Source organism: Camelus ferus, chromosome 30, assembly GCF_009834535.1.
Source record: "Camelus ferus isolate YT-003-E chromosome 30, BCGSAC_Cfer_1.0, whole genome shotgun sequence".
Lineage (NCBI taxonomy): Eukaryota > Metazoa > Chordata > Mammalia > Artiodactyla > Camelidae > Camelus > Camelus ferus.
Window position 1 is genome coordinate 24,982,193 of NC_045725.1, and position 27,766 is coordinate 25,009,958.

The 27,766-nt window shown below is 45.6% G+C and overlaps 1 protein-coding gene and 1 long non-coding RNA gene across 5 annotated transcripts in view; both read left to right on the plus strand.

The window, feature by feature from the left end:
* The window catches only part of PHLPP1 (PH domain and leucine rich repeat protein phosphatase 1), a 186,673-nt gene extending 171,816 nt beyond the window's left edge, over window positions 1-14,857 (plus strand). Inside the window, 6 exon segments of the mRNA XM_014557697.2 lie at window positions 194-298; window positions 7,124-7,283; window positions 7,285-7,319; window positions 9,909-10,137; window positions 12,669-13,790; window positions 13,792-14,857. Coding sequence (XP_014413183.2) covers window positions 194-298; window positions 7,124-7,283; window positions 7,285-7,319; window positions 9,909-10,137; window positions 12,669-13,790; window positions 13,792-13,836 — 1,696 coding nt within the window. The 3' untranslated portion in view covers window positions 13,837-14,857.
* A 4,329-nt stretch (window positions 14,858-19,186) lies between these two features.
* Window positions 19,187-27,342, plus strand: LOC116660653. 4 transcript variants are annotated; one of them, XR_004316237.1, is made up of 4 exons: window positions 19,187-20,048; window positions 20,472-20,745; window positions 25,686-25,827; window positions 26,851-27,342. It is a non-coding gene; the product is annotated as an uncharacterized LOC116660653 (long non-coding RNA). The 4 variants fall into 4 exon arrangements; XR_004316235.1 differs by lacking the exon at window positions 26,851-27,342 and having other exon boundaries at window positions 21,157-26,840; XR_004316236.1 differs by lacking the exon at window positions 26,851-27,342 and having other exon boundaries at window positions 25,034-26,840.
* Window positions 27,343-27,766: the final 424 nt, after the last annotated feature.

Below are 27,766 nucleotides of genomic sequence, written 5' to 3' on the forward strand. Positions count from 1 at the left end.
CTGTATATATGCCCCTTTACTTTCATGATGATGAGTAGCTAGTTCTTGTTGCTGCTAAGTATTTCAGACTCATTAAGCCCAGTAAGAAATGGTAAGTACAGAGTGCTTAGGTGTTTTTCATTTCTCAGATAGAGGTAGCAGTTTACACATGTTCCATTTTAATGATTCCTGTCCCCTCCATCTCTCTGGTTAGTAACATCCGCTGTTTCAAGATTGATCAGCCTTCGGCAGGAGATGCATCTGGAGCCCCAGCTGTATGGAGCCATGGCTACACCGAAGCTTCAGGGGTGAAAAACAAGTAAGTGGGTGAAACTTTGGAGTGAGATCTGCCTCCCACCCGCCTCCCTGCTTTAGCTGTGCAGAAGAAAGCCCAGTGCTAGCACACACTTTGCCCGAGTCACATTTGTTTGAGCATGTTTCCCCAGAGTGAGGCCACCTCATGACTTACTTTGGAACGTTAAGCTAAGCCCTGCTTGGCATCACATACTCTCTCTTTGTGAGAGATGTTGCTAGGAGACGGTGTAACTGACACATTATGTCTATGTGAGACTCCAGTGTTTAGAGAAGGCATAAGTATTGAAATGCATCCCTGCTCTTTTGAAAAGCCCCTTTATCTTTCTCTGAAGCCTGTTTACCAAGCAAAACAGGGATAGTACTAAAGGAATAGAAGTCGCCTCGATTATCCATATTCAGGATCCCTTACGTTATTGACCAGTTGGTGTTTCTGTGGAGCTGTTTTTTATAGTCTAAATTAGTTTGTCAGGAGTTTGATGTCCTTCTCCTGTAATGTCAGCTACTTGTCTTGCCACCAGGTCTTGTCCCTCTTAATTTCTTTTTCTTCTTTATTTTCACCAGCCTTCCCTGTCTTAGATGTAGATGTTCATTTCCTGAGAACTATAATCAAGCTCTTCAGACTTGCTTGCTTTTTATGAAGGGGTGCTAAGAATCAGTACTAGAAAAGGAAAGGGTCCTATAAATTAGAATAGCCATAGTTCAATTAGCTAAGATATAAGAACATAAAATATTGAGAGCAGGGGAAGAAAAAGAAAGTGGAGGATGATCCCATAATAGCTAACATGATCATTCAAGCCTGAGTGCCCATTAGACTCAGTCAAGTGAGGAACTTTAAAGAACGTTCTCCAGCCTAAGCCCTGAAATCAGAATGCTTTAAAGTCCCCAGGTGATTCTGATGTGCATCCAGGACTGAGAACTACTGACGAGCTTGAACACTTTCCATGGAAAATAGAAGGTGGAATTGTGCTTGCCAGGCTGACTGCTTTTCCCTGGGACAGAAAGCAGAATCAGCTCAAGCTGTGGGTCTGACACAATGATCCTCTCCTCTTTTCCTAAGACTGTGATCTGACGTTGTGCTGTCCAGAGAGGACATAGCCCTCATTTCAATACCTCTATTCCATTTGCCCCAGAAAAGGGCGGAATAACCATTTGTGCCTGGGCTTTAATGGCTGCACTATTTCTGTGTACTTTGCATTGTTTATCATTGTATGTGGGGGAGAGGGGAAGAAACTACATATTCTTTGGAGCACTCAGAGTTCCTTCCTAGAGAGCTTTCTTTTTAGATTAAAAGATCTTGTGTCATACTTAAAAACACTAGTATGTGAAACTGCTTTCTAATTCCAGAACACTGATACGAAATACAAGATTGGTTTCTAAAACATCTGTGGATATTAAAATGTATTATCTACTCATATATGTTAATGAAGCAATCATCAATTCCATTTTTTTTTACATAATTCCCCCTTTCACAATTCCTTTTTTTAAACTTTTTGTTATATTGAAGCATAAGATAAACAATAAGCATACAACTCTATGAACCACCACCTAGATCAGAAAACAGATCATTACCAGCACCTCAGAAGTCCGAAGCCATCTCTGGTCTTCACTTTACTTCCCCTTGCTTTTTCACCCTTTGGTTTTGCCAGCAGAAGTTTCTCAAGAGTTTTCTTTTTAAACTGTATGTAAAGTAGAAACATAAACAAGAAGCTTGCTGCTTTGAAGGAAAGAGAACTGCTGTGGTCCCTGCCCCCAAATCTCAATGAGCACCTCTTCTCTTCTCCCCACCCCCCACTTTCTCCATGGTTACCAGCGCCATGTTGCCTCCCTCTCCGGTCGTTTCAGATCTTTTGGGAAACCCAAGCAGGGAGCTGCAATTGGATAATTTAGGTTCTTCCTCAGACTGAAAAACCAACAGAAAGCTCCAGTGGAAATGAAGAATCACTACTGTACTTTCAAAATACGTTTTTTTTTCATACCCTCCCACTCTGACTAGCAAGGGGAGCTTAAAGAAGGATGGCAGAATTATAAGATGATTAAATATTATATTATTAAATTTTACTTTGCCACTAATTGTCATATAACTTTGGATGACTTCGTTTTCTTAATAAATGGAGGCAAGAATTTCAAAGTACTTAGGTAAGAGCCAGACTGCCTGGCTTTGACTCTGGGCTCTGTACTTTTTTGCTGTGTGACCTTGGGCAGCTACTCATCCTGTCTTTGGCTTGATTTCCTCGTCTGTAAAATGGAACTAAAAATACTACTGTCCTCACAGGATTATTTTAAGGATCCCCTGATTACAGATGCGAAGAACTTAGAATAACATGTACTATATAGTTATCTCTGTTTAAGTGTTAGCTACTATTACTATTAGTGATAATGATTATTTATATTGTTATTTATCCCCAAACTCCTTAAGGTCAGGAATTATATTTTCAGGTTCATATCTCTGTTACCTAGCCATGATACATGTCAGGTGCTTAATAACTTTTTTCTTTTCATTAATTTATATTCAGTAAGAAGATACAATTTATTTTCAGCGAAATTCACCTTTCTTAGTGTACAGCTCTGCAAGTTTTGCTGAAAGAGTGTCATTGTGTGACCACCACCGTAATCAAGTTATAGAAAATTCCCCCACGTCCCTCTGTCGTCAGTCCTTTTCCTCACTCCAAGCCTCTGGCAACTCCTGATCTGTTCTTTGTTCCATTAGTTTTGCCTTTCCTAGAATGTCATATAAATGGAATTATACAGTATATAGCCTTCTCAGTCTAGCTTCTTTCGCTTAGCATAATGCATTTTTGATTCATTTGTGATGTTGCCTATGTGAGTAATTTGTTCCTTTTTGTTGCTGAGTATTATTGCATTGCATGAATATATTGTTTATCCATTTACTTTTTGAAGGATAAATGATTTAGATTGTTCCTAATTTTAAGCAAATACAAACAAAAGTTCTATAAACATATAAACCTGCATATGGGTTTTTGTGTGAACATAGTTTTCATTTCTCTTAGATAAATACCTGCAAGGAGGATTGCTGAGTCATATGATAAGTGTATATTTAATTTTGTATTCCCAGCAGCAGTGAATGAGAGTTCTAGTTGCTCCCCATCCCCACCAATACTTGTAAGATCAGTGGTGGTTCTGGCCATTCTAACAGCAGTATTTCATTGTGGTTTTAATTTTTATTTCCCTAATGACTGATGCTTGTTGATCATCTGTTCACATGCCTCCCACCCATCCTTCTATCTTCCTTGGTGAGAATGTATTCTTTCACAATTAAGTGTGATGTTAGTTGAAGGTATTTTTGTAGACTTCCTTTATCAAGTTAAGAAAATTCCCTTGTGTTCCTAGTTTGCTAAAAATTTTTATAACGCGTGGTCACATTTTGTCATAGGCTTTTTCTGCATCAGTTGAGATGATTGTATTTTTCCTTTCTTAGCCTGCTGATGTAGTGAATTACCTTAGTTTCAAAATGTTGAATCAGCTGTGCATTTTCAGGGTAAATTCCACATGATCATGATATATTATCATTTTTATATGCTGCTGGTTTTGGTTTGCTGGTAATTTGTTGAGCATGTCTATATTCACAGATATTAGCCTGTGGTTTTCTTTTCTTGTGGTGTTTGTCTGGTTTTGGTATCAGGGTAATGATGGCCTCATAAAATGAGATGAGGAGTGCTTCCTCTTCTTCAGTTTTCTAGAAGAGTTTATATAGAATTGATATTATTTTTTCCTTAAATGTTTGTTAGGATTCACCAATAAAGCCGTCTGGGCCTGGAACTTTCTTTGGCTTTTAACTAAACGTAAAATTTCTTTAATTATCTCTTCTTGAATGAATTTTGGTATTTTGTGTCTTTCAAGGAATTTATCCATTTTCATCTAGTTTTCAAATTTATTGGCATAAACTTGTATGTAATGTTCCATTCTCCTTCTACTCTCTGTAAGATCTGTAGTGGTATCTCTCCCTTCTCTTATTCCTGATTCAAGTCATTTGTCTTGTCTTTTTACCCTGATCAATTTAGTTTGAGGTTTATCAATTTTATTGATATTGTCAAAGAACCAGGTTTTAGTTTCATTGATTTTCCTGTTTTTTAGTTTTTTCTGTTTATATTTCATTGATTTCTGCTCTTATTATTTCCTTTCAGCTTACTTTGGGTTTGTTCTTGCTCTTACTTTTCTAGGCTCAGGTCATTGATTTGTGCTTAAGACATTAATATTCTAAGAATTTAAAGAATTTCTGTAAATTTCCTTCTAAGCAACTTGGTTGGAGAACATAACTTGAATCACTTGAATCTTTTAAACTTATTGAGACACTTTCTGGCCCAGAATATGGTCTATCTTAGTAAATATTCATTGTACATTTGGAAAAAGTGTTGGGTAGGGTCAGATCAAGTTGATCGATAATGTTGTTCAAGTCGTAAATACCCTTACTGATTTTCTGTCTACAAAAAAATGTCAATGACTGAGAGACTATAATTATGGGTTTATCTGTGTCTCCTTGTAGTTCCATCAGGTTTTGCTTCATGTAATTCAAAGTTCTGTTATTAAGTGCATAAACATTTAGAATGTTACAGCTTTGTGATGAATTGACCTCTTCATCATTATGAAATGACTCTTTGTTTTTGTAATGTTCTTTGTACTGAAATAAACTTAGTCTGGTACTAGTGTAGCTACTCCAGCTTTCTTTTGATGAGTGTTGGCACAGTACAGTTGACCCTTGAACACGAGGGTTAGGAGCACCAAGCCACTGCACAGCCAGAAATCCATGTACAACTTTACAATATCTGACTTTCTTTCTTTCTGAGCGATGTTTTGACTATTTTCATATTTAATAAAATTATTGATATGGTTAGGTTTAAACCTGCCAGTTTACTAGTATTTGTTTTCTATTTGTCTCATCTGTTCTTGATTCCTTTTTTCTCTTTTTCTTCATTCTTTTGGATTGAGTATTTCTTATTCCATTTTGTCTCCTTTATTTGTTATCCATTCTACCTTGTGTGTGTACATGTGTGGTTTGTTTAGGGTTTAGAGTATAACCTTTAACTTGTCAATTACAGTTGCCTTCAGGGAGTGTTCTACCATGTCACAGATGTTGTAAGAACCTTACCATCTGTACTTCCATTTCCCCTCTTCCTAGTCTTGCTATTGTTGTCATATGTTTTACTTCTACTTGTTATAAACCCCAGAATACACTTATAATTTTTACTTGAAACAGTTATTTTCTAAAGTAGTGTTTCTCAACTTCAGTACTATTGACATTTTGAGCCAGACAATTCTTTGTTGTTGGGGGACAGGGGAAGGAGGGGGTATCCTGTGCATTGTAAGATGTTTAGCAACACCCCTGGCCCCAACCCACTAGACGCTGATATCATCACCACCCCGAGTCGTGACAATCACAGTGTCTCCTGGGGGTCAGATATCCCCATTGTGCTCTAAAGTGATTTTAAAAATGAGAAAAATAAAATGTTTCTGTTTACTCGCCTATTTGTCATTTCTAAAACACTTCATTCTTTTATATAGATCCAGACTTCCGTCTGGTGGTATCATCTCTCCTCTTTCATGTATTTCCTTTCACATTTCTTATAGTGCCTGTCTTTGGCGGTAAAGTTGTATTTTTGTGTCTGAAAATGTCTTTTTTGCACCTTAACTTTTGAAAGCTGTCTTCACTGGCTTAGAAATCCAGGTTGACAGGTTTTTTCCTATCAGTACGGTGAGGATGTTGCTCTGCTGTCTTCTGCATCGTTTCTGATGAGAACTCTGCTGTCATTGGTGCCTTTGTTCCTCTGCAGGATGTGTTGTTCCTATTCCCCCCCCCCCCTTATCCCTGGATTTCAACAGTTTGATTTTGATGTACCTCAGTTAAGTTTTTTCATTTGCTCTTGCTTACTGTTTGTTGAGCTTCTTGTGTCTGTAGGTTTATAGTTTTCATCAGATTTGAAATATTTTCAGCCATTAATTCTTCAAAACTGTTTTCTGTCTGCCTCTCTTCTCTTTTGAACACGCCAGCTCCCTGTGTGTTAGGGTTTTTAAAGTCATCTCACCCCTTACTCATGCCGTAGCTTTTTATTTTTCCCTTAGTCTTTTATTCATTTTAGACAGTTTATGGGACACAGTTATGTAACTTGGAAGTGGTTTGAGTAAGTGGAGAGACTCTGCGGGCCCCCAGAGTGCAGCTGTGCAACTGTCCTGCCACCAGTCTTCTGCCTGTGGCCTCTGCCTGCCTCATCCTGCCTCAACTGAGGGAGACCTCCAGGCTCCACGTGGGTTTCTCCTCCCGGTGCTGCAGCCCAGAACTTTTCCCAGCAGTAAGCTGAGCAGGCATCGGGCCCACTCTCTGACCTGCACTCTTTATTGTCTTCTGCCGCAGTACTGTTGTTTATACTTTGTGCTGCCTTTTTTAAAGTTGTTTGAAACTTTTCATATGTTTTTATATACTTAAATATTTTGCAGTGTTTTAGCTGTCACTTCATTTTTGCTCCATGTGGAAGTTCTCCTTAATAAATGTTTTGTGAATGAATGTGGACATATGTGTTCCTAATCTGGCATTATTTCCCATGCCTCTTACTGTCTTTCCTGCCATTTAAAAATAAAATCATCAGAGGAGAACGGTGGGGGAATCCTTGAAGCAACAATATGTGCTTATCATTTTTCTCCACTTACAGAAATTAGTTGGTATAAATTAGCTGGGATTAGTTTACCTGTTCTTAATCTGTCTAGAGTCACAAAGGAAAAGACAAGCCTGGATTAAGCAAATCTGAAAAAAACACAGTTGTGTCGGGCATGGAGAAGGAGAGATGAAGAGGCTTAGCACAAAAGCATTCTTGCTTTGCAGGTTGTGTGTTGCAGCCCTGTCAGTGAATAACTTCTGTGACAACCGGGAGGCCCTGTATGGTGTATTTGATGGTGACCGGAACGTGGAGGTGCCCTACCTTCTCCAGTGTACCATGAGTGACATTTTGGCGGAAGAGCTGCAGAAAACAAAAAACGAGGAAGGAGTACATGGTCAATACGTTCATTGTTATGCAAAGGTAAGACTCAGAGCACCTACTGTGTGTTAGAGCACCTACTGTGTGTTTTCTTCCTCTTCTTTGAGTTTGCTCTCTAGTTAGAAAAACAGGTGCCCCGTAATCTCAAAGCCTGTTGCTAAATATGGGTTATTCAAGATGCATCCAGGCAATTTGGTTTTGCCCAGTATTAGGGCTGGACTGTGTTCTGTTGCAAAGTGATGTTCAGACAACTTTGCAGGAGACTGAGTCACTGACAGGAATTCAGTTTCTCCTAGAACTGGATCTCACAGGCCTGTCGTGATTCCAGATTTTCACCAGATTGTTTACGACACATTCCTTCCCCTCCACCCCAAAATCACGTGAGCTCCAGACACTCTTTAGACTTTCAGGTGTGTGGACTTCTCTTTGAAATGGACTGTTTCCATCTCAGCTTATGAAATACTGCCACTGATTTGAGAGAGTGCCAAACTTTATGAACTTGAGATGATCAAATTTTAGGCTGGGAGTTAAATAATTCTTCATATGTTGTTTTTCCCCCTCATTAAATATTCAAGACGGTGTTGCTAGTAGAATCCTGGGCCGTTCCCTAGAGTTTTTGATCACTGTGGAAGTTGTGGGATGTTGTTTGTAACTCTGGGGGCTGAGTGTTATAAGCATTCCCTCATTCAAAGAATTGCTCGCTCTTTTATCACTTTAAAGGCTTTGTAGGCTGTAAAGGAGTTGCCTATTAATATTGTACTGTAGACACTTGCTTTTGTGGGACCAGGAAGTGGAGAGTGCTCTAAAGGTCATGGGAACAATGACAAGCTTTTCTCTTTCTCTCCTTTTTCTCTCCCTTGATAATCTGCCAAAGGAAGTATCTCTGCAAGGAGGGTGGAAAGTGTCTGCTAGAGAAATGCTGGTTCAGAGGAGCCTTTAAAATTCCCCTAAGTCATGAACACTCTTGAAGAGCTCAGTAGAGGCAGGCCCAGTGAGGTTCTTTGCTGCTCGACTCACCTGTCTTTTGGATTCTCAATGGGTGTGTACAGTTAATAATTGATACCAATAATAGCTGATATTTAGTGAGTCCTTAATATTATTTATCAGTCATTGTTCTAAATACCTTGATGCCATACATTTTACCCAGTGAGATAGTTAATGTTACAATCCTTGCTGTACTGATGAGAAACCAAGGTATAGAGAGGTGAAGCAGATCACTTTAAGAGCTAGAAGGTGGTGCAGCCAGAACTGGACCTCAGGCAGTAGGACTCCGGACAGTGTCCGCCCTACTATGCACATCTGTCTACACATCTGTGTGCTTTTCTGTTTTGATCACCATCTTGTTTTGGGGAAAAAGGCAAACACATTTTATACATACAGACACGTACATCCCCCGCATACCCTTCACACACCCCTAAGAGGTCTGCTTTTTATAGACCCTCAAGAACCAGATATGAATTAAGAACTTAAGAACCTCAAACTCTGATTGCTAGCTGTACTTCTCACAAATGCCGCCCTATTTCTAGCTTTGCTGAGAGGAATCATTGTGCCTTTGACACTGGAGAAAGTAGTGCTTCCTTGGCAGGGCGTAAAGCCAGGTCCGATCATAGGTGTGCAGAAGTTGGAGTTTAGAGACCCGAATTGTCAGCCCATCTCCAGGTCATTTGTATGCCTCTTATTTTCCCTATTTGGTTAATGGGATATGGGATGTGAGATGATCTTTTCAGTCCTTGAGAGAACTGTATGTTCTCTGAGCACGACATCCTAATGCGTGTGATAGGCAGCCCTGATTTCCATCACTAGTGTTGCCCCTTGCATAACCTAGACAGGTGATGTGAGCTGACCGGACCTGAGGGTCTGCCCTATTAACAGAGGAGTCTGTCTGTCTGAACCTTCTTGGCTCCTGTACCACTCAGGATGAGTCTGAGAGGCACTGCCCTCTGTGGGGCTTGTGACAGGAGATCTTAGGTCCTTCTGATGGTCACAACTTGCAGATGCATTGTGTATTCAGTTGGTGTGTGGACTACTGGTCGGGAGTAAAAGCACTTGGGAGCTTGATGGCTGGAATATCCTTTCTATGGATATTCTAAAACAGGCATTATTGATCCAGAAAGCCTTCACTGTGTAGGACAAGAACATGAATGGTCCAATACTTGAACGCTCGTACCAGCAAACATCCTTATGAAGGGGAGAGATTGGTTGGTGGGGGTAGTGTGAGGCCCCTGTTACGTGGTCCCTGCAGTTGTCCGCTCCCGGGAGCAGAGGAGGCTTAGTGGATGAGGAAAGGAGTGGTCATTCCCACTGTGTCTGGAGGACGCCGATACGGGAGTAGCAGGGTAGACGCAGCGGGATCAGGGCTCCTTTATTCCACATCCACTCCTGGGCTTTTAGTGGTCAAGTGACGCTCGCCCCAGGCCTGAGCAGACATCTCTCTGTGTGGACGTGTGTGTCGGATTCCTCAGGCCCTTTTCCCGAGTTGAGCAGTGCCTGTTTTGGTGAAAGAGGCCGAGTGGAGCCCCAGGTTCTGTTTTCCCTCCTGTCCCTGCCCCGTAGTGCAGCCTTCCTGTCACATGACCAAAACTACACGTGACGGCTTGGGTTTGGGTTTCTACCCCTCTCTTCGGATTCCAGGAAGCTTGGAACTGCTGGGCAGAAACTTGGAGGTGCTGCTGTCCTTTGTCACATCAAGCACGACCCTGTGGACCCTGGAGGGCCTTTCACCTTGACCTCTGCTAACGTGGGCAAGTGCCAAACAGTCCTCTGTCGGAATGGGAAGCCGCTGCCTCTGTCCAGATCGTACATCATGAGCTGTGAAGAAGAACTGAAGAGAATTAAACAGCACAAGGCCATCATCACTGAGGTGAGGAAGAGCGATTTTCCTCTGGATGGGGGAGGACGGGCTCGTGGCAGAACCAGCTGTTGGGGAGCATTTCTCTCCAAAGGGCATTCTTTGAAGTTGGTTTAAAATTAAAATTCCAAATCCACAGTGTCACAAAGCAACGTCCGTGTATGCTATATCTGAACGCATTATAATGCTCAGAATAATAAAACATTTGTCAGTGGCCTCTCCGTCCCAGGGGGCTGTGCCAAGCACTTCGTGTCGTTACCCTGTCTGACCCCTCACAGCCGCTCTGCGCAGGCCTGGTGTGGTGGGCGAGGACCCCACCCCTGAAGTCACACCGATGGAACGCCTGCCCTAGCTCTGCCGCTTCCGGGCTATGACCTTTAAACCTCTAAGCCTCAGTTTTCCTCATCTGTAAAGTAGGAATAGTAAGGTATCTGCCCTGTCTTACAAGGTTAGTGTGCCTATCTGTGTAAATGTAACTAGTTATTGTGGTTCATGCCTCCTGCTCCATTTGAGTAAGGCAGTGAGTGGTTCTCAACCAGGGGCCATTTCCCCCCAACAAGACATTAGGTAACATCCGGAGACAGTTTTGTTGTCACAGCTGGGGCAGAGAGAGCTTTTGGCTTGTAGTAGGCAGAGGCCAGAGATGCCACTAAACATCCTACAGTGTGCAAGGCAACCCCACAGCAAAGAATTATTTGGCCCAAAATGTCACTGCATGCCACTGGTGAAAAACCCTGGAGTCCATCTGTATTATACAGGATTCGTTACAGCGCGTCTTCCAAAGTGGGCTCGGGGAGCTTCACTGCGTTAACTAGTTCATCCTGCAGTGTGGATCACCTGCTGAGTGCCGGTGCAGCGATGTGAGTACAGAAGTCATCCCCACACACACATCTGCCCACGGAAGGTGTCCAGTCTTGTCTTGTTGGTAAAACCCATGTACCACTTGCAGCTCAGACAGACAGTGGTAACATTTGCAGTTCAGTAGAGAAAAAGGCTGACTCCGGGTAGGCCTTGTAAGGGCCTGAAAGATAGTCTGGGGGAAGGAGTATGTCTGTGTGTCAATTTTAGGTCCCTGTCTGTTCTAAGAGCAGAGAGCATTAAAATGGATGCTAAGCACTATGCAGAGAGCAAAGACAGTCTAAGATAGGACTGAATTAAATTAGTAAATGTGTTGAATTCAGTGTTCAACATTACACGATGCTAAGATTAACCATTTCTGCTACATAAATGCATCACAGTTTGTGCTTCAGACATTTCCTCTGCCTCCTCCTTCCTCACTTTGTCTGCATTGCTGCATTGGTTTTTTAAATTTCTCTGCCTTGAGGTTATGCCCCCAAAACACACACCATACATGAAACCATTGATTCGATGGGGTGAGATCGAAAGGGTAGAGCAGAACAGCGAGGATAATTTTTGCCAAATTCCACACTTTGGGGGAGAACAAATTATATTAGGAGAATTGAGGGAGTTGAAAATCATGTTTGAAGCCCATTTTAATAATTTTCCCTCTAAGCGTGCTGCCTGCTTGTACGTGTGGCATGGCAGGGTTGGGTGTGGAGTTGGGGCAGGCACTCCCAAATGAAGGAAGAGGGTAACGTTGGAAGGAAATTGATATTCTCTGAAAGAAACACTTGTTTCAAGGGAGATGATGACACCATCTCTATTACCTTATCCCAGACACACGTAAAAGTTGCATTTGTCCTAATGGAGCCCCCTCTGGAAAAGGTGTTAAAATTAGGGGCATGTAGCTGCACATGGTGGACCTGAGCGCCTCCAACTTGAAGAGAAAAGACCCGGGCAGCCCCATGGGCCATCTCCCCTCCTCTCCTCCAGCTTCAGCGTAAAGGCCTTTCTACTGGCCCGGGGTCTGAAACTTTGATCCATAGCTTCAGTGGTGTGAGCTGGACTGACAGGGAGGCTTCATCTTGTCCATTTGCCACCAGGGAAGCAAGTTCAGGGAAGTGAGAGGAGCGGGCACGGCACCTTTAGCATCAGCCTCTCCGATGTGTCCCTTTGTACCCAGCTAGTCGCACCAAGATTTTCTCCGCCATTTTTTTTTAACCTTCTTCAGTTTAAAATAATGTCTCTTTCCTCATTTCTGGACCTTCAGACACTCCTTCCCTGGTGCTTTGGAGAGTGAACGACGGTTTAGGGGCGTCATCCTGAACCAGCCCTGCCTCTGGTGTCTGCCTGGCACTGGCTTATTCAGCAGGGCTCTTCCTCCCTGGACGGCTGTGGGTTGCAGGAGAAGCCATGTTGCTTGTCCCGCTGGATGATGGCTTGCTTTTAGATAGACGGTCCCAGTAAAGGGAATAACTGAAATACTTTCCATTTGTCCCTCCGGCTCCTTACCTGCCTGGGTTTCTGACCCAGTTTCTGATGACAGGTGGACATTAACCACTCACCAGAGGGTGAGCAGTCCCTCCCTCTGTGGACCCCACAGTACTCTCCCTGGGGTCCCCTGGACAGGAGGCCCTAAGGAAGCTGCAAATTACCACATGTGCTCCACATTAATGTCTGTTTGGAAACTCGTCTTTTTCCAGGATGGCAAAGTGAATGGAGTGACCGAGTCCACGCGCATCCTGGGCTACACCTTCCTCCACCCCAGCGTGGTGCCCCGCCCCCACGTGCAGTCCGTGCCCCTGACCCCGCAGGACGAGTTCTTCATCCTGGGTAGTAAGGGCTTGTGGGACAGCCTGTCCATCGAGGAGGCGGTGGGGGCCGTGCGCAACGTGCCCGACGCCCTGGCTGCCGCCAAGAAGCTGTGCACCCTGGCGCAGAGCTACGGCTGCCACGACAGCATCAGCGCCGTGGTGGTGCAGCTCAGCGTCACGGAGGACAGCTTCTGCTGCTGCGAGCTCGGCGCCGGCGGGGCCGTCCCGCCGCCCAGCCCCGGCATCTTCCCTCCGTCCGTCAGCATGGTGATCAAGGACCGGCCATCCGACGGGCTGGGCGTGCCGTCCTCCAGCAGCGGCATGGCCTCGGAGATCAGCAGCGAGCTCTCCACGTCGGAGATGAGCAGCGAGGTGGGGTCCACGGCCTCGGACGAGCCCGCGCCGGGAGCCCTGAGCGAGAGCAGCCCCGCCTACCCCAGCGAGCCGCGCTGCACGCTCCACCCCGTCTGCCTGTCCAACTCCTTCCAGCGCCAGCTGTCCAGCGCCACTTTCTCCAGCGCCTTCTCCGACAACGGCCTCGACAGTGACGACGAAGAGCCGATCGAGGGCGTCTTCAGCAACGGCAGCCGGGTGGAGGTGGAGGTGGACATCCACTGCAGCCGGGCCAAGGAAAAGGAGAGACAGCAGCACCTGCTCCAGGTGCCGGCCGAGGCCAGCGACGAGGGCATCGTCATCAGCGCCAACGAGGACGAGCCGGGTCTGCCCAGAAAGGCGGACTTTGCCGCCGTGGGGACCATGGGGCGCCGGCGGCCTAACGGCTCGGTGGCGCCGCAGGAAAGGAGCCACAACGTGATAGAGGTGGCCACGGACGCGCCTCTCCGCAAGCCGGGCGGCTATTTCGCAGCCCCGGCTCAGCCGGACCCTGATGACCAGTTCATCATTCCGCCAGAGCTGGAGGAGGAGGTCAAGGAGATCATGAAACACCACCAGCAGCAGCAGCAGCCGCCGCCGCCGCCGTCCCAGCTACACCTGCAGCAGCCGCAGCGGCAGTGCGCGGCCTGAGCAGCTGCCAGACTGCTGTGACACACCGCTCTGACCCACCCGAGTGCAGTTCACAAATAAACTAACCAAGAAAGACTGAGTTGCAAGAGTCTCCCAGGCTCACATTAAACCAGGGGTTTACTCCACGCCCTTCCCCCAGACGCTTTGCCCACCTGTCTTTGCAGCTAGTCGCTGGGTTCCCCTTCTGTTGGTCACTTTTTAAATAATTACCACTTTTTCTTCTAGTGATGCTTTACCAATATGATTTAAATTTGTTAACTTCTTCCCCTAACATATCAGATGTGTAAAGACAAAGAACAAAAGGTTTAATATATTACAGAGAAACAGTTAATGATAATGTAATATTTTTTAAAATGGCTTTTTGTTGTTTTGTTTGTTTGGAAGGCAGGGCAGGTTGCCAGTGCTAAATGATTTAATAATATTGTAATTATGTATTTGGCAGGGGGGAAGGCCTTTTTTTTTTTTTTTTTTTTTTTTTTTTTTTGTCTTGAAAATGATAGACATTTGTAGAATATGGAGACTAACTCCTAGGAGTTGCTTTACTCTGTCAGGTGACTTAAGTCACTGGGATTCACTAATTTTCTCTGAGAGAACAGTTGATTGAGAAATTTCTACTGTAAATAGCTCAGTGTTGTATAGTGACGCTTCAAATGTTTTGTAGTTTTGGCATAAGGGACACAGCCTGAACAACTGACCCTCCGCCCCCTCTGATGTGCCTTCCTGCCCACGCCCACCTCCCCCCCCCCTTTTTCATGCATTACACGATGAGCCTAAGCAGCTAAGAGCATCGCTGTTCAAACACGGTGGATCTTAGGCCAGTGGAAATGACCCTGCACCCGAGGGGCCTCTGAACTTCTTCTTCCTCTCCTGTTTCCACCCAGCCCTTGACTTTTGCAGACACTTTTTAATTGTGTTCCTTATTGCTGCCACAATCAGCATGATTGTATAGAGTTCAGTTAGATCATTTACATACCAAGAGTTATATTAAAGCAGAATGCACAAATGAACATGTCATAATTTTTGTTATAATAAATATAAAATTTACAAGCATTGCACCCATCTGCTTTTGTCTCAGGAGCCAGATGTGTCTTGCAGACGATCACACTTAGCTTGAGTTTGGAATAAATGCATGTAACTTTGGGGTTGTTAGGTATTTCTGACTTTGATTATTTTTTTTAAAAGGAAAATACCCAACAGGTTAACTTACATTGAATGAAGGTAGTGAAATCAACCCTATGGTTAACAATATACATAGCTGACCTTACAGCCTTTCTATTTCTTGTTGTTATTATGAAGGATAGATAAAAAGGGACTAGTTAGAGGAGATCCCTGGAAGACTCCTCCCACAAAGCCAGGTTTGTTTCCAATCCTCTCAGTGCCCCCTCAGTCACGTGAACAGGTTAATAGACCTCTGAACAGTGAAAATCAGGAGCTGACTGTCTCACTCTACCACTAGCAGAAAGAATGTCGGTGCAGTGGGACCCACTAGGAAATCCCATCTCCTAGCTGACTTACTGGCCTATTACAGACTGCAGTGCCCCTGCATCCTGTGAGCCATGTATTGAAGATGCTGTTGGTCTTCCATCTCAGGTGGACCAGTTTCCCAGGTAGAATGGTCTCCCTTCTTCCAGTCTGCCCCCAGGTGGGACCTGGCTGGTTCAGTGACAAGACATGGTAATTAGTCTTTCTTGTAGAATCGTCAATGGGCTGTCCGTCCCTTCACTGGGCTGCCAGATTGGTGGGCCCACCTTGTGTTGGTAATGTCCTCTCTTCATTCCACGTCGGGCTACTCATACACTGTGCTCCTTAAAAGCCACTAAGGCTGCGGAAGAAGACTGAGCTCAGGCAGAGCTCTCTGCTCTAGACCAGAAGCAAAACCATCTCAGGATTCCTGTGCCCAGCCCCACTCACCAGCACCTTGCCCTCCTCAGTCTTCGCTCTGCTCCAGGTGGATCGGAGCAGACTTGGAAGGTTCTGGGTTTGCACACCAGTGCCTTAGTCACTACAGAAGATCTGGGATGGACCTGCGACTTCCTCAGTTCTTGAATCCCCATGGGCAGGATTCACCTGTCGCCTTGGGTGGGACCTACCCAGACTGTCAGAGTGGGTCTGGTTCACTTCCAGAGGACTCAGCACTTCTGCCCTGAGTGTGGCCAACTAAGGCAGCAACGATGTGAGGCGCTCGCCATGGGCCCCACAGCAGCTGCTTGTGCCAGGGCCCGCCACAGGGACCAGCAAGTCTCCTGTGGGGACTTCCCTCCTGTCCTGACTTGTGCGGCTGTTTGAGACAAGGGGCACGGGCTCGTTGTTTTCTTAAGTCCGCCAGCCCAGCCAGTGCTTGCTCCTCAGTTTATCAGATGGTGAATTCACAATGAGCACATGCCTAATATAATGTACTGTGGAGTCAAAGGATGAAACTTTACCCCTTGGGAGCTTGGGATAAATGGGCATGTGGATGAGAAGTAGCAGGTGAGCACGTATTAAGCAGCTAAAGAGGTGGAAACCTACTAGTAGGCCTCCTTACTCTTGCATAGGGGCCTTCCAGCAGTTTCTTGTCACTTCTGCTCATCAGGGTAGCATCTGATACTGTACGTGGGACAGCTTATAAGAGTGTAAAGTGCTTAATATTTGAAGACCCTGAAGCTGGAATCTCCAGAGTGAGTATGAGGGAGGAGGACATCCTCCATCTACATTCCCTCCTTCCTGCTGGGAAAGCCAGCCACCTGGCAAGGGGTTGGCGGGGTGGATGGGGAAGAGGTTGGAGCAGAAGCTTCGAAGCTCTGACAAGGCTTGCAGCCTTGCCGATAAACTCTAAGCTCCCTACTGAGGACCCTGGAAGTTGTTTGGTGTTGGATCAGCCACATGCCGCCATGTGTGTGCCCAAATCTGGCTTTCCAGAGGGCACCACGGCCAGTCTCCTGAGCCCAGACACCCAACCTGACTGACCTGGTTTCTCTTGATTGCTTTTGTCACAGCACCACCTGCTGGTGAGATTAGATTTTGGGCAGAAATGGGCAGAATTTGTTCTTTATCTTTCTTCCACTCTTCCAGAAGAAACAAGGTTTCAGTTACTTATTATTTTCCTAGACACATGACAGGGAGCAATCTCAAGCTCTATGAAGTAGGGAGAGAATCTGCATTAAACTATTATTATTGCACTCATGGAAGTCTGCTTTGTAAGATAGTACAACTGATGACTTATTCCTGTGATGGGCACTGTTTTTTCCGTGGGAGACTGACATGCAGACATGTCAAGGTGTAACCAGAATGACAGCATCGACCTGGGAGAGAGGAAGTCAATCTCCATAGCCATCTAATTCTCCATTCCCCATGATGAAAAATAAATACATAAAAATCTATAATATGCTTTGTATCTACAGGACAACATCTGAGTCAGCTCATTGCTGGCACCGCCCAGTGGAGAGAAAAAGAACAATCTCCCACTTAATCCTGTTAACGCCTATGTGAACACTCATCAGAAGGCATTCTGAATTCACCTCAACACATCAGGTGATAGAATTTCTGTAAAGTGTGGGTGTTGGGGTATCTGCCCTCCCTACCTCCCCAGGTAATGTAACCGAAGTAATTTGTAGATAGTAAAGCCTTATGTAAGTGGAAGTATTGTCATTGTTGTAAATGAAGAACTAAGGATGGTCAGATGGAAAATACTTGGTAACACAGAGAAAGTACCTTTTTAAATTAAAAACTAGAGAAACATCTGTTGGAACTGTTAACAGGAGAGATGAGGTAATGGCAGAGAAAATAGGCTTGTCTCACTTCTGGCCATTGAATTTCATTTTCTTTCCATTCATCCCCCAAAATGCATTTTGTGCAAAGGAGTTGGTGCAAACTCTGTTTCACTGTTTTGTTCGCCTGTTGTTAACTGGGCCTTATTGCTGTGTATTTGAAAGATAGCTCTAAGGGTTGGTCCCCCACCCCGACCCTTAGCAGAATTGCAACCAGGTTCTGACTTAGCTGGCAAACTCACTGCCCTGTTTGGAAGTAGGAACTACATCTAGTTAGCAGACAAAGCTTTGGGCTAATGATAGGAAGCAAGCTCCGTGACCACGTCACACCCACCCGAGTCACCACGTCCATTCACTCTACACATTCGGGAGACAGCAGTGCAGAGCCGTCACTGTGTCCAGTTTTGGGTCATCTGCACGGGACTGCAAATGCAGTGGGTCTTGGTGCAATGGTGGCTGCATTGACCTCATGAGGTCATGGTCTAAGCCAGTTAAGGGCAGACTACAGGCTCTCCGTGTTGTTCCCTCCCTTCTAGAAGTCTAACGTTGAATCCTTGACAGGAGGAAAGGGGCCAAGGGGTCCCCAAGGCTGCCTTGCGTTCTCCAGGCCATGTGGTAAAGTAGAAAGCCACACTCTCCCCTGCCCTGAATTTAAGGACCCATAAACAAGCACTGCTTTTGTTGGGCTCTGGTTCATTAGTCCCTTCCTTTTCTTCTAAATCAGAAACAGAATGTTCTATCCTGTTCAAATGTGGAACAGCAGAACACTTGGAGAATTTTCTCTCATGTGCTTATGACTAGAATTGCTCCCATTGTCATTCCTTTCTTTTTCTAAAGCTGTGGCAGTAAAACTGGCTTCAGACTGAAGTTTCAAGTGCTTTCTAGTCGTTCCTATTTCTTAGGTCTTACTCCAATAAACTGTACTTCCCCATAATTCCTAATCTTATCTACTGGAAGAGAGCTGAAATGGCAACTCAGATCATTTTCCCAAATGGTGCACCTCCAGATGTTGTCTTTCTGTGAACGCAGTTACAGGTCATTTGCTTTTCTGAGTCTTTAAGAAAACTGCTTTGCAGTTAACATTTGGAGGGTCTTAAATCAGTTTTCCACTTAATTGGAATTGCCCTGTAAGCCAGGAATAAATCTTGAACACAAAATAAAGTCACCATGGTCACAGCGGCGTGGGCAGGGGAGGGGCACTTCCAGTGACAGTGATGCCGCGTTTGCCACAGCAGATGACTTCTTTGTTCAGACTCTCCGTTTTAAACCCCGTCCCTCTTTGCCTTTGAGCTGGCTTCATAAGGCGGCCTTCGGCCACATTTTGCAGGCTTTTCTGCTGGACCCTAAGAGTTGGACCCCGTGCTCCACCCCCGCCTCTCGCTCTCACTCAAGGCTCATCTTGGGGGCCCTCATTGTCCCCTCTTGTCCACACCGCCTTCTGGACACCTCTCTTCCACAGGACTCAGGCAACACAAACCTGCACCGCATGCAAGCCCGACGCTGGTAGAACCTGTCGTTGGCCACCAAGTCCTGTCAATTCTACTTCCTAAACCCTCCTGATGGAGAAGCTGGACAATGAATAAACTCTTTAAAAATGAACATGATTATTTCAGATGTGAACAAAAAGTATGAAGAAAACAGAAGAGGGAAATGGAATCAAGAATATTTGACATAAAACCTAATTGAAAAGAAGGCAAGTTAGGATCTGGAGGAAAAGAATTTTTCAAGCAGAGGAAAGTGCAAGGACCAAGCCCTGGGAGGAGGGCGAGTGTTGGTATGTTGGGGGAGTGGCCCGTAATAGCATCCCTCTTCCTTGCCCTGGTTCCGAACCAAAGGCGAAATAAGACAGAAATAAGCAGAAGGGGCAAAGAGGTCACCTTTACTAAAAGCTGGCAGCAGAGAATGTGGTTTGTGTCACTGAGTGAGTAGACTTCCGACTCTTTAACCCTATCCTCTGCCAGACGTACCCCCAACCCTGCTGGGCGGAGGTAGCCCTCCTCCTTGCTCTGAGCAGAGCGCCCCCTGGCGATGCAGCTGAGAACCCGGCTCCGGAGAGGGCGTGGCGAGGGCAGGGCTGCGCATGCTCAGTGTGTCTTCCCAAACTCCCGCGAGAGACCGCAGGGACCGCCCTGCGGGACTGTGCCGCGCTGCCAGTCTTGCGCCCTCCGGGGGCCAGTGTGGTTAGCGCTCCGCGACTGGGGCCGGAGGGAGTGAGACCAGGCCGCAGACGTCGGCCAAGGCCAGGGGATGCGAGACAAGGTCATGTCTCCCAGGAGGCTGGCACAAGGCAGGTCCTTACTAAATCGTTTCCTCAACCTCTCCGCCCGCCTCGGCCCTCCAGCCCCATAACACAGCTCTGCGGCTTCACCGCGGCCTCTGGGCCCCATCCACGCATTTCCCTCTAGTCGCAGCCACGCAACAGACACACCTGGAATGTCCACCCGATGAGGGACGGAAATTCCCATCCGCCTGATTTCAAACATTTGGAAGCAGTGTCTCCGTAAGTCGTCTCCCACGGGTTACACGCGGAGCCCAGGGTTTTGATTCAGAGTCTGTGCCTGTGACTGAGGTTCGAGGAGCCCAGCGCTGTCTGTCTCTGAGTCGGGGCGGGCCAAGGTGGCTTTTGAGCAGCACGGGGACTCGGTCTTCACTGGACAGCAAGTCGCTTTTCTCCAGGCCCCTCGGGCTGAGGGGTGTGGGCGGCGGCGGGAGGAGGAAAATCACCAGAAGTGTAGGACCGTCACCCTCACTCCCCGGGATGTCAGCTCCGCCCTGGCCGGTGTGAGCCTCCGCTTCCTGCCTGGGCCCAGGAGACTGAGAGGACAGAGACATGCTTCTTAAGACAGGACTGGAATCCAGGCTTCCTTGGGGTGGCTTTGGACATGTGAATTCATTTATTTCCTCCTCTGCTTCTATTTTACAGTGGGTTATGACAAATAAATTCCAGTGTGTCACGTGCTACTGCTGTGGCCGTCTCTCTGACAGTCAAAACCAGAACTAACTATGAATTTTGAAATGTCTGATGGTCAACAAAGTATTAATTTCCTCCCTGGATTGGTTAACATGACTTGTAAAATTCAGTTATTGGCAAGAACTGGCAGGCTGCATGGGGCACTGCGGTTTCGCTCGTCTGCAGAGACTCCCTTCCTTTCTGCGTGGACAGACTCCTTTGCTGCTTGAGCCCTGGCGTTGTACAGGTAAGAGGTGGAATTGTTTTCAGCTGTTTGGGTAGACTAAACAGTGAGTACATAGCCACAGCTTCCTCTGGTTCAACTTACTAGGTAGAGTTCCTTGGACCTGGAAGAAGCGCCTGGTGAGCCGGCCACCTACCCACAGATTCCAGGCTTCACTTTCTGTTCCAGGGTGTGTTTGTGAATTGCCAAGGAACGGAAATTTTGGCCGTGGTCAGGCATTTGCTGTCTCTCTTTTTTTGAACGTTTTTTATTGAAATGTAGTTGATTTACAGTGTTGGTGTCAGGTGTACAGAAAATTGATTTGGTTATACATATATAATTTCTTTTCCGTTTCTTTTACATTGTATGTTATTAATAGAAATTGACTCTAGTTCCCTATGTGTATCTCTCTTTTGAATTGCTTATTTGGCCCAGGACAGGCCATTGCCCATCCTCCCGGATCAATAAATATCAAGAAAATTACCCAAAACCAAGTGGAGACTACAGTCTGGATAATGAGCTGATTTATGCCTTTAATGAATCTCTGCCATTGTCACCACAGTGGGCAGCCCTGGGGAGCCTACTGCTTTCATGTCACTCTTCATGAGCAAAGACAAATTGGAACAGGCACCCTTTGGGGGTTTTCTCAGGGAGCAGGACTCTTCTCAGCAGATGAAATAGATGTGGCCTGATTGAATAAGCTTCCACGAGGAGCCATTGCAGGGCCCCAGGGGAAGGTGTGGGGAAGGTGTGGGGGCAAAGCTGGCGCCAGAGGGACACCAGTGCCACCCGCACAAAGCCTTGTGAAGAGAGGCGTTTCTGGCTTCTGCCGGCTGAGGAGGGAGAGTGGAGGACACTGTGGTCTCCCCAGGGGGTTGCGTTTAGCCCTCGGATACGCCAGAGGAACCGGCGGGTGTGGGAAGAAAATATCAGAACTTCTCTTTCTGTTTGTTGGCATTCCTGAAAGTTGTAAGAGTTAACGTTCGTGCGCTGTTTTAAGTAAGTGTCAGACACTGCTTCACCTGTGTGGTGGTCTTCATCTTGACAAGAGCACTGGGAAGTGACGACTTAGAATTTACCCAAGATGCGGAGGCTCAGTGGATTCCAATGATCAGCCTGAGGTCAGGTCACTGCCAGGAGGTGTCAGAGCAGGCTGGCTGGCTCCTGAATGGTCTTTTATCACCATTGTTTAACCACTTTGTGGCTGAGACCATCTTCACCATGTGGTTCGTGTACACACACACACACACACACACACGCCCCAATTTTATTTCTCACCGAGAGGTAAAAGTTCGCAGCCCTTGGGACAGAGCCCTCCGTGAATAAGAGCCCCCGCCCTGCTGCCTCTGACCCAACAGTGGGAATTTGAGCAAGTCCCTCGGGCTCTGGCCCTCCGTTTTGTAACAGGAAGACTGTGGACACGGCGACCTTGGGTCCTTTCCAGCTCTGTCATTCACTGCTCCCAGGACAGCACTATAGTAGGAGATTAATCCCCCCTGATTAATCCTTTAATCAGACAACAGCTTGAGTTTTCCACTGCGTTTAACTGCCTGTTTCCCTGGGAGTGCTTCAGGGATTGTCAGCACTTCGGGTGGTTTGGGACCATTTCATACTAGATGGATCTGATTTTGCAAAATTTAGCTTAAAAAGAAAAGGAAGAGGACTTTGGGTTTTGGGGTTTTTTTGTTTTGTTTTGTTTTGGTGTCTGTGGATCACAGAATTGTGGCCTTGCTGCCCCCGGGGAGTGGGGCTGCCCTGGAGAGCATTACCTTCCTATGGAGTGCCCGGGAGAGGGAAAGGAGGGGTTACAGCCAGACTTCCAGGAGGTGGTCGGCAGTTTGCAGAATATATTTGAAACGCTCTCTCATTTAGGTGTTCACTCTTTTACATTTGGTTGATTGTTTAAATCACTAGATAGGTTTAAAAATGATGATAAAAAGAAAGTATTCATTTTTAAGGAGTTGGTTCCACCTTTGCCTACACATTCTTTTCTCATTCTAAGATTTTAAATGGACACCTCTCATCAAATGGGTAAGCTCCTTGAAGGAGAGACCTTGCCTTACTCACATCTGTACCTCAGGGTTTGCCCTGCACCTGGCACATTATACGCTTTCAACATATTTTTATGCATAAAAGAACATGCCGACTTTGCAAAGACCTTGTGGGTTTTTTAATTGGTACCCTTCCTTTGCCGCACTGGAAATGACTAACTGTCTTTATAAAAGTGCCAGGAATGGAACAAAGCCTTTCTCTCACCCCAGAAGCCACAGACCCATTTTAAAATATAACCAATAATGTCTTTTTTTTCTAACTATAAAATAATGCACACACAAAAGGTGGAAAAGTTAGGAACCTTAATGAGGAAAAATAAGATGACCTATGATTTCATTAACATGTTGCCATTGTTTGGTTGGTTTCTACCAGGTTTGGTGTCTAAGCACCACTTTTTAACAATGCACATTGTGATTATGTTATATTCAATATCCTTTTTTCCCCTTATGTTTTGAGCATCTTCCATTGTTAATAAAAATTCTTAGTAAACATTTTTAAAAGCTGGTAGTATTTTGTCAGGTGAATGTAGCATCATTTGAGCAAATATATCAATAATGGTGGTCATTTGGATGGTTTCTAGCTTTTTGCCATTGTAAAGAACACTGCAGTGAACATCTTTGCTATTATCCCAATTAAAACTTATGAACAGTTGGAGCAAGAGATGGGGAACTAAGCTGTTACTCTCTGCAATGTAAGAGGATGTGCCTTGGTTTCCAGAGGTGGAGTAAATTCAGCCCCAGGGGGGGAAGGTCGGTGAAGATCGGTGGGTTGGGGCAGTGTTGCCTGAGGGAGGACAGTGACGAGGTCAGAGCACCTGCTACAAAAGGAAAAAGTGATGTGTTTTTTTCCTTCCTGGAAAAAGAAAGGAAATTCAGTAAAGAGAAAATTCTGATACACATTTGGGCTGATGTTTTAAAGACTTAAACATCTCAGCTTTGAGAGGAGAAATCAAGATTTTACTTTTTCTCTCTATGAAGTGTTCCTTTAGTGGCTGGTGTTTGACAGCAGATTTCAGTGGCCTGGGTTGTGAATACCTAGAGACTGACATTTGTAGCTGTGATTCCATGGCAGGATTTCTAATGTCAAGACTACTTCCAGATATATGGCACTTTGCAAACCTAGGACACGTGGTGTTTGCCGTGAACTCGGTTTGGCTTATTTTTGTCCTTCAAGGACTTGACAGTCTAGTGGAGGAGAAAATCATTGAAGAAACAATAGGAGCAGGAGTTCTGGAGTGGACAGCCCTGAGTTCAAATCCTGGCTCTGCCTCTGACTAGCTGGGTGACGTAGGCAATTTAACCTCTCAGCACTTTAGCTACTTGGTCTGCAAACTGGGGTTCATAGTCCACAGTCGTAGGACTCGGGGAGAGGGTGCAGCGTCAGCACAGGCCTGGCTCATGGGAACGACTTGATTTCAAGTGTCTCAGATGCACAGAAAAGAGCAGCCACTTAGGTCAGGAGCAGAGGCAGCTTCACAGAGGGGCATCTACCTCACTGGTCCTTGGGGATGTTTGGGAGGTGACTTGTGGAGAAGTGGGGTAACAGCATCCCCACCAGGGAAACTATTGTTTCAGGAATGTGACGCTGGAGCACCAGCCAGAAGTTCAAGTTCTCTGTGCCCTGATTCTTTACTTTTGCTGGATCATTCTGCATTTGTCAGTATCTTCTTAGGTTACATTTGCCCTGCCTCTTTAAAAAAATTATTCATCTAAGAATCATATATCATTAGAGCTTAACTAACTTTTTCTATGCAAACTGCAAAAGGAAATAATTTTCCTCTTTTTTCCTTTGATATTAGGTTGACTATTATCGTTTAAGTAGTCTAAAATAAACTGGCACGCTGTTGGCAGATTTTAGTGTATTTTGTCTACTTTAAATACCATCTGTATGATGATCGCCCACTGTCTGCTGTATCCCTGCATGTGGATGTTTAATAATTGTCACAAATTCATCCCATCCAAAAACAGAACTTCTGGGCTTCTACCCCAAACAAATCCTCCCTTAGTCTTTCTCATTACAAAAATGTTACAAGTAACCATCCAGTTGCTCCAGCGGAAATCAGGAACCATGCTTGATTCACCTTTCCCTCACCACTCCACGCAAGCTAGTTCACCAACAGAACTGTCTGTTTCATCTTGAGAATGCATCCCAAACCACCCACATCAGTGCGTCTTCCGTGCTTGTCCAAGCCACCCTCGCCTCTCATTCGGGCTTCTGTATGAGGTTCTATTGTGGTACCACCTCCATCAATTTCCACCAGGACCATCAGTTCAAAATATAGAAGACCAAGCCAGGCCCCAGAGGAGAAGCCTCCAGTGGACTCCATCATTCTAGAGTGACCCCAGCTCCTTGTGAGGATGCACAGCCTGATATGGCCCGACAGCCTCCCTGCCCAGCTTTGCCACTCTCACCTTCGTGTTTACCCTCTAACCTCAGCACCAGTGACATTTTGATCCAGATAATTCTTCATCATGGGCAGTTGTCCTGTGCATTGTAGGATGTTTAGAGTCATGTCCACCCCTCCCCACTAGTTGCCAGGAGCACCCTCCCACACTGTGGCAACAAAAATGTCTCCAGACATTGTCTAGTATCCCCTGGGGCACAGAGTCATCCATTGAGAGTCACCAGTCATGTCACCCTGGCTTCCTTCCCACTGCACAAGATGAGCATCCTCCTGGTTATATCCATCGGGGTAGCTCGCCCTGCTCCTGACACTCTTCCTTAGCTGGTCTCATGTTTGCCTCCTTCTCTGTTCTGATCTCCACTTAGATGTCACCTCTTTGACCACCCCAAACTAAGGCGGCCCCTTCAGAGTCACCCTACACTACATCACTGCATTTTAATTTCTTCATATCATTTGTCAGTATCTGAAACGAGTTTGTTTATATCTTGGTTCATTGTTCTTTCATTAGGTTGTAAGCTTCATGAGAGTAGAAACTTGTCCATCTTCATGAGGTGTCCCAAACGTGACCAAGAGTACCACGCCCGCAGCAGGCATGTGACAGTAACTAATGTCGAGTGGATGTGTAAATGACTTCCTCCTCCTTCACAGAGGTATTTGTTTCAAGGTCTGGAGTGGTGGCCTGAGGGGTTGGGGCAATTCTAGGACATGACTGTTGGAGAAGCCTAGGGAGATTTTGTTTTGACAGCATCTTCTAGCCTCAGCTTTCTTCGTCTGATGAACTAAGTGCCAGGGGCCCCATGTCGGTGACCCATGGGTCCTGTCCTCTTACTGAGGAGGTTCTAACAGAAAGGTCACTTCTCACAGGGAAATATACACAAAATGTTATGATAACTCACAGAGAAAAAAATGTGACAATGAGTGTGTATATGTCCATGAATGACTGAAAAATTGTGCTGAACACTGGAATTTGACACAACATTGTAAAGTGATTATAAATCAATAAAAAATGTTAAAAAAAAAAAGAAAAAAGAAAAAGAAAAGTCACTTCTGGGGCAACCCAAGCACAAGGGTAGCAGGTGGAGAATATCAAGGTCTTGGAGAGGTTGTTGACACAAAGAGAACATTGATTTCTAGGAAAGGAAAGGGGCCCTTCCCTTTGGAGCCAGCGGGGGTCACGTCCTAGGAGACTGGGAGCGCCCCTCCCTCCTCAGGAGCATGGCGCCCAACCCCAGCCTCCTGACCACCCCGTGGTCACACACACTCCTCTCTGCGTCTCGCAGGATACATTTCCAGAGGCCTCCAGCCAACCTCTTGACTCTCTTTGCCAAATACAAGGGCCAGTTCTGCCTCCTTCTGACCTCTCTGAAGCTGCTGATTCAGTGAATCACTTTCTATCCTCATTGTCTTCCCCACTCTTGGCAGGCTTCCTTACAGAAAAAAAAGAAAAAAAAAAAAAACTCTGAAAGATTAATATTGACCACAAAGGATATGTTTTCCCACTTTTTTTTAACATCTCATTTTTCAATCTTAATTGATTCAACTTGCTGCAACTATAATACATTACAATTAAATATTAGAGTCAAGAGCTGGGGACAAAAGGCAATATTGATAGGATGTATGTTAAATACTGAAGCTTTAAAGATAAAAATGAATCGCCTTATTGTTCCCTGTAGATGTGGAACCTCTCAGAACAGCACACTCCCAGGTGGCAAAAGCATTGATCAGCACATAGCACGTGCCCGCAGGATGGAGCCAAGTGTCCAGCACTCGTCGTGGCTTTTGTTCCCTAGAGGGAGAAACTCAAGCAAGAGCCTGTGGTTCTCCCTCTAACAGCACCCAGGTGTGCAGGGCTGGGATATCCGGTGTCTGGACTCATGAGAATTTGTCATTTTTACAGCTCTGTGGTGAGTTCATGTTGAGGAATGCTCTGCCTCCACCTAGAGGCTAAACCTGGTCATTTTTGAGGCTGACTCCAGTGCAGAATCCGCTTCCAGTACACAAATGTAAAGAACGGTTTTGTTTTAGGGAAACCATGAAGTAGCTGAATTCACGTTTAGGGGAAAGAGTCTGCTGTCTGAGACCATGAAGCTATACCCCGCCCCCAAGCCCAGCAATACACGTGCCCGCCTGTCATTCTCTGAGCTCCTAGCCTCGTCTGATGGTTCCTGTCAGTGTGCATCTCTCTTTTTATCAAGCAGCTTGAGATTTAGAATAAGTCCTCTTTGTTGTTTAACCCAATTAGATTGGGTTTTGGTTATTTACACCTGCAAGCAGCCCAACCTGTAGAAACTCACTCAGAGGAGAAACGATGAAAAACCCAGGCCTGAGTTCACCTCTTGTCTTCATTTCTAGTATTGCCATGATAAAGCACCACAAGCCAGGTGGCTTAAAACAGCAGAAACTCCTCCGGAGTCTAGAAATCTGAAACGAGGTGTATCAGACTAAGGGCCCACAGCATGACCCCATCTTAACTAACTACATCTGCACTAGCCCTATTTCTAAGAAAGGTCACGTTCTGAAGTGCTGAGGGTTAGGACTTGGCCATAGGAATTTGTGGGGGACACAATTCAACCCACAAGAGGGCCTCTC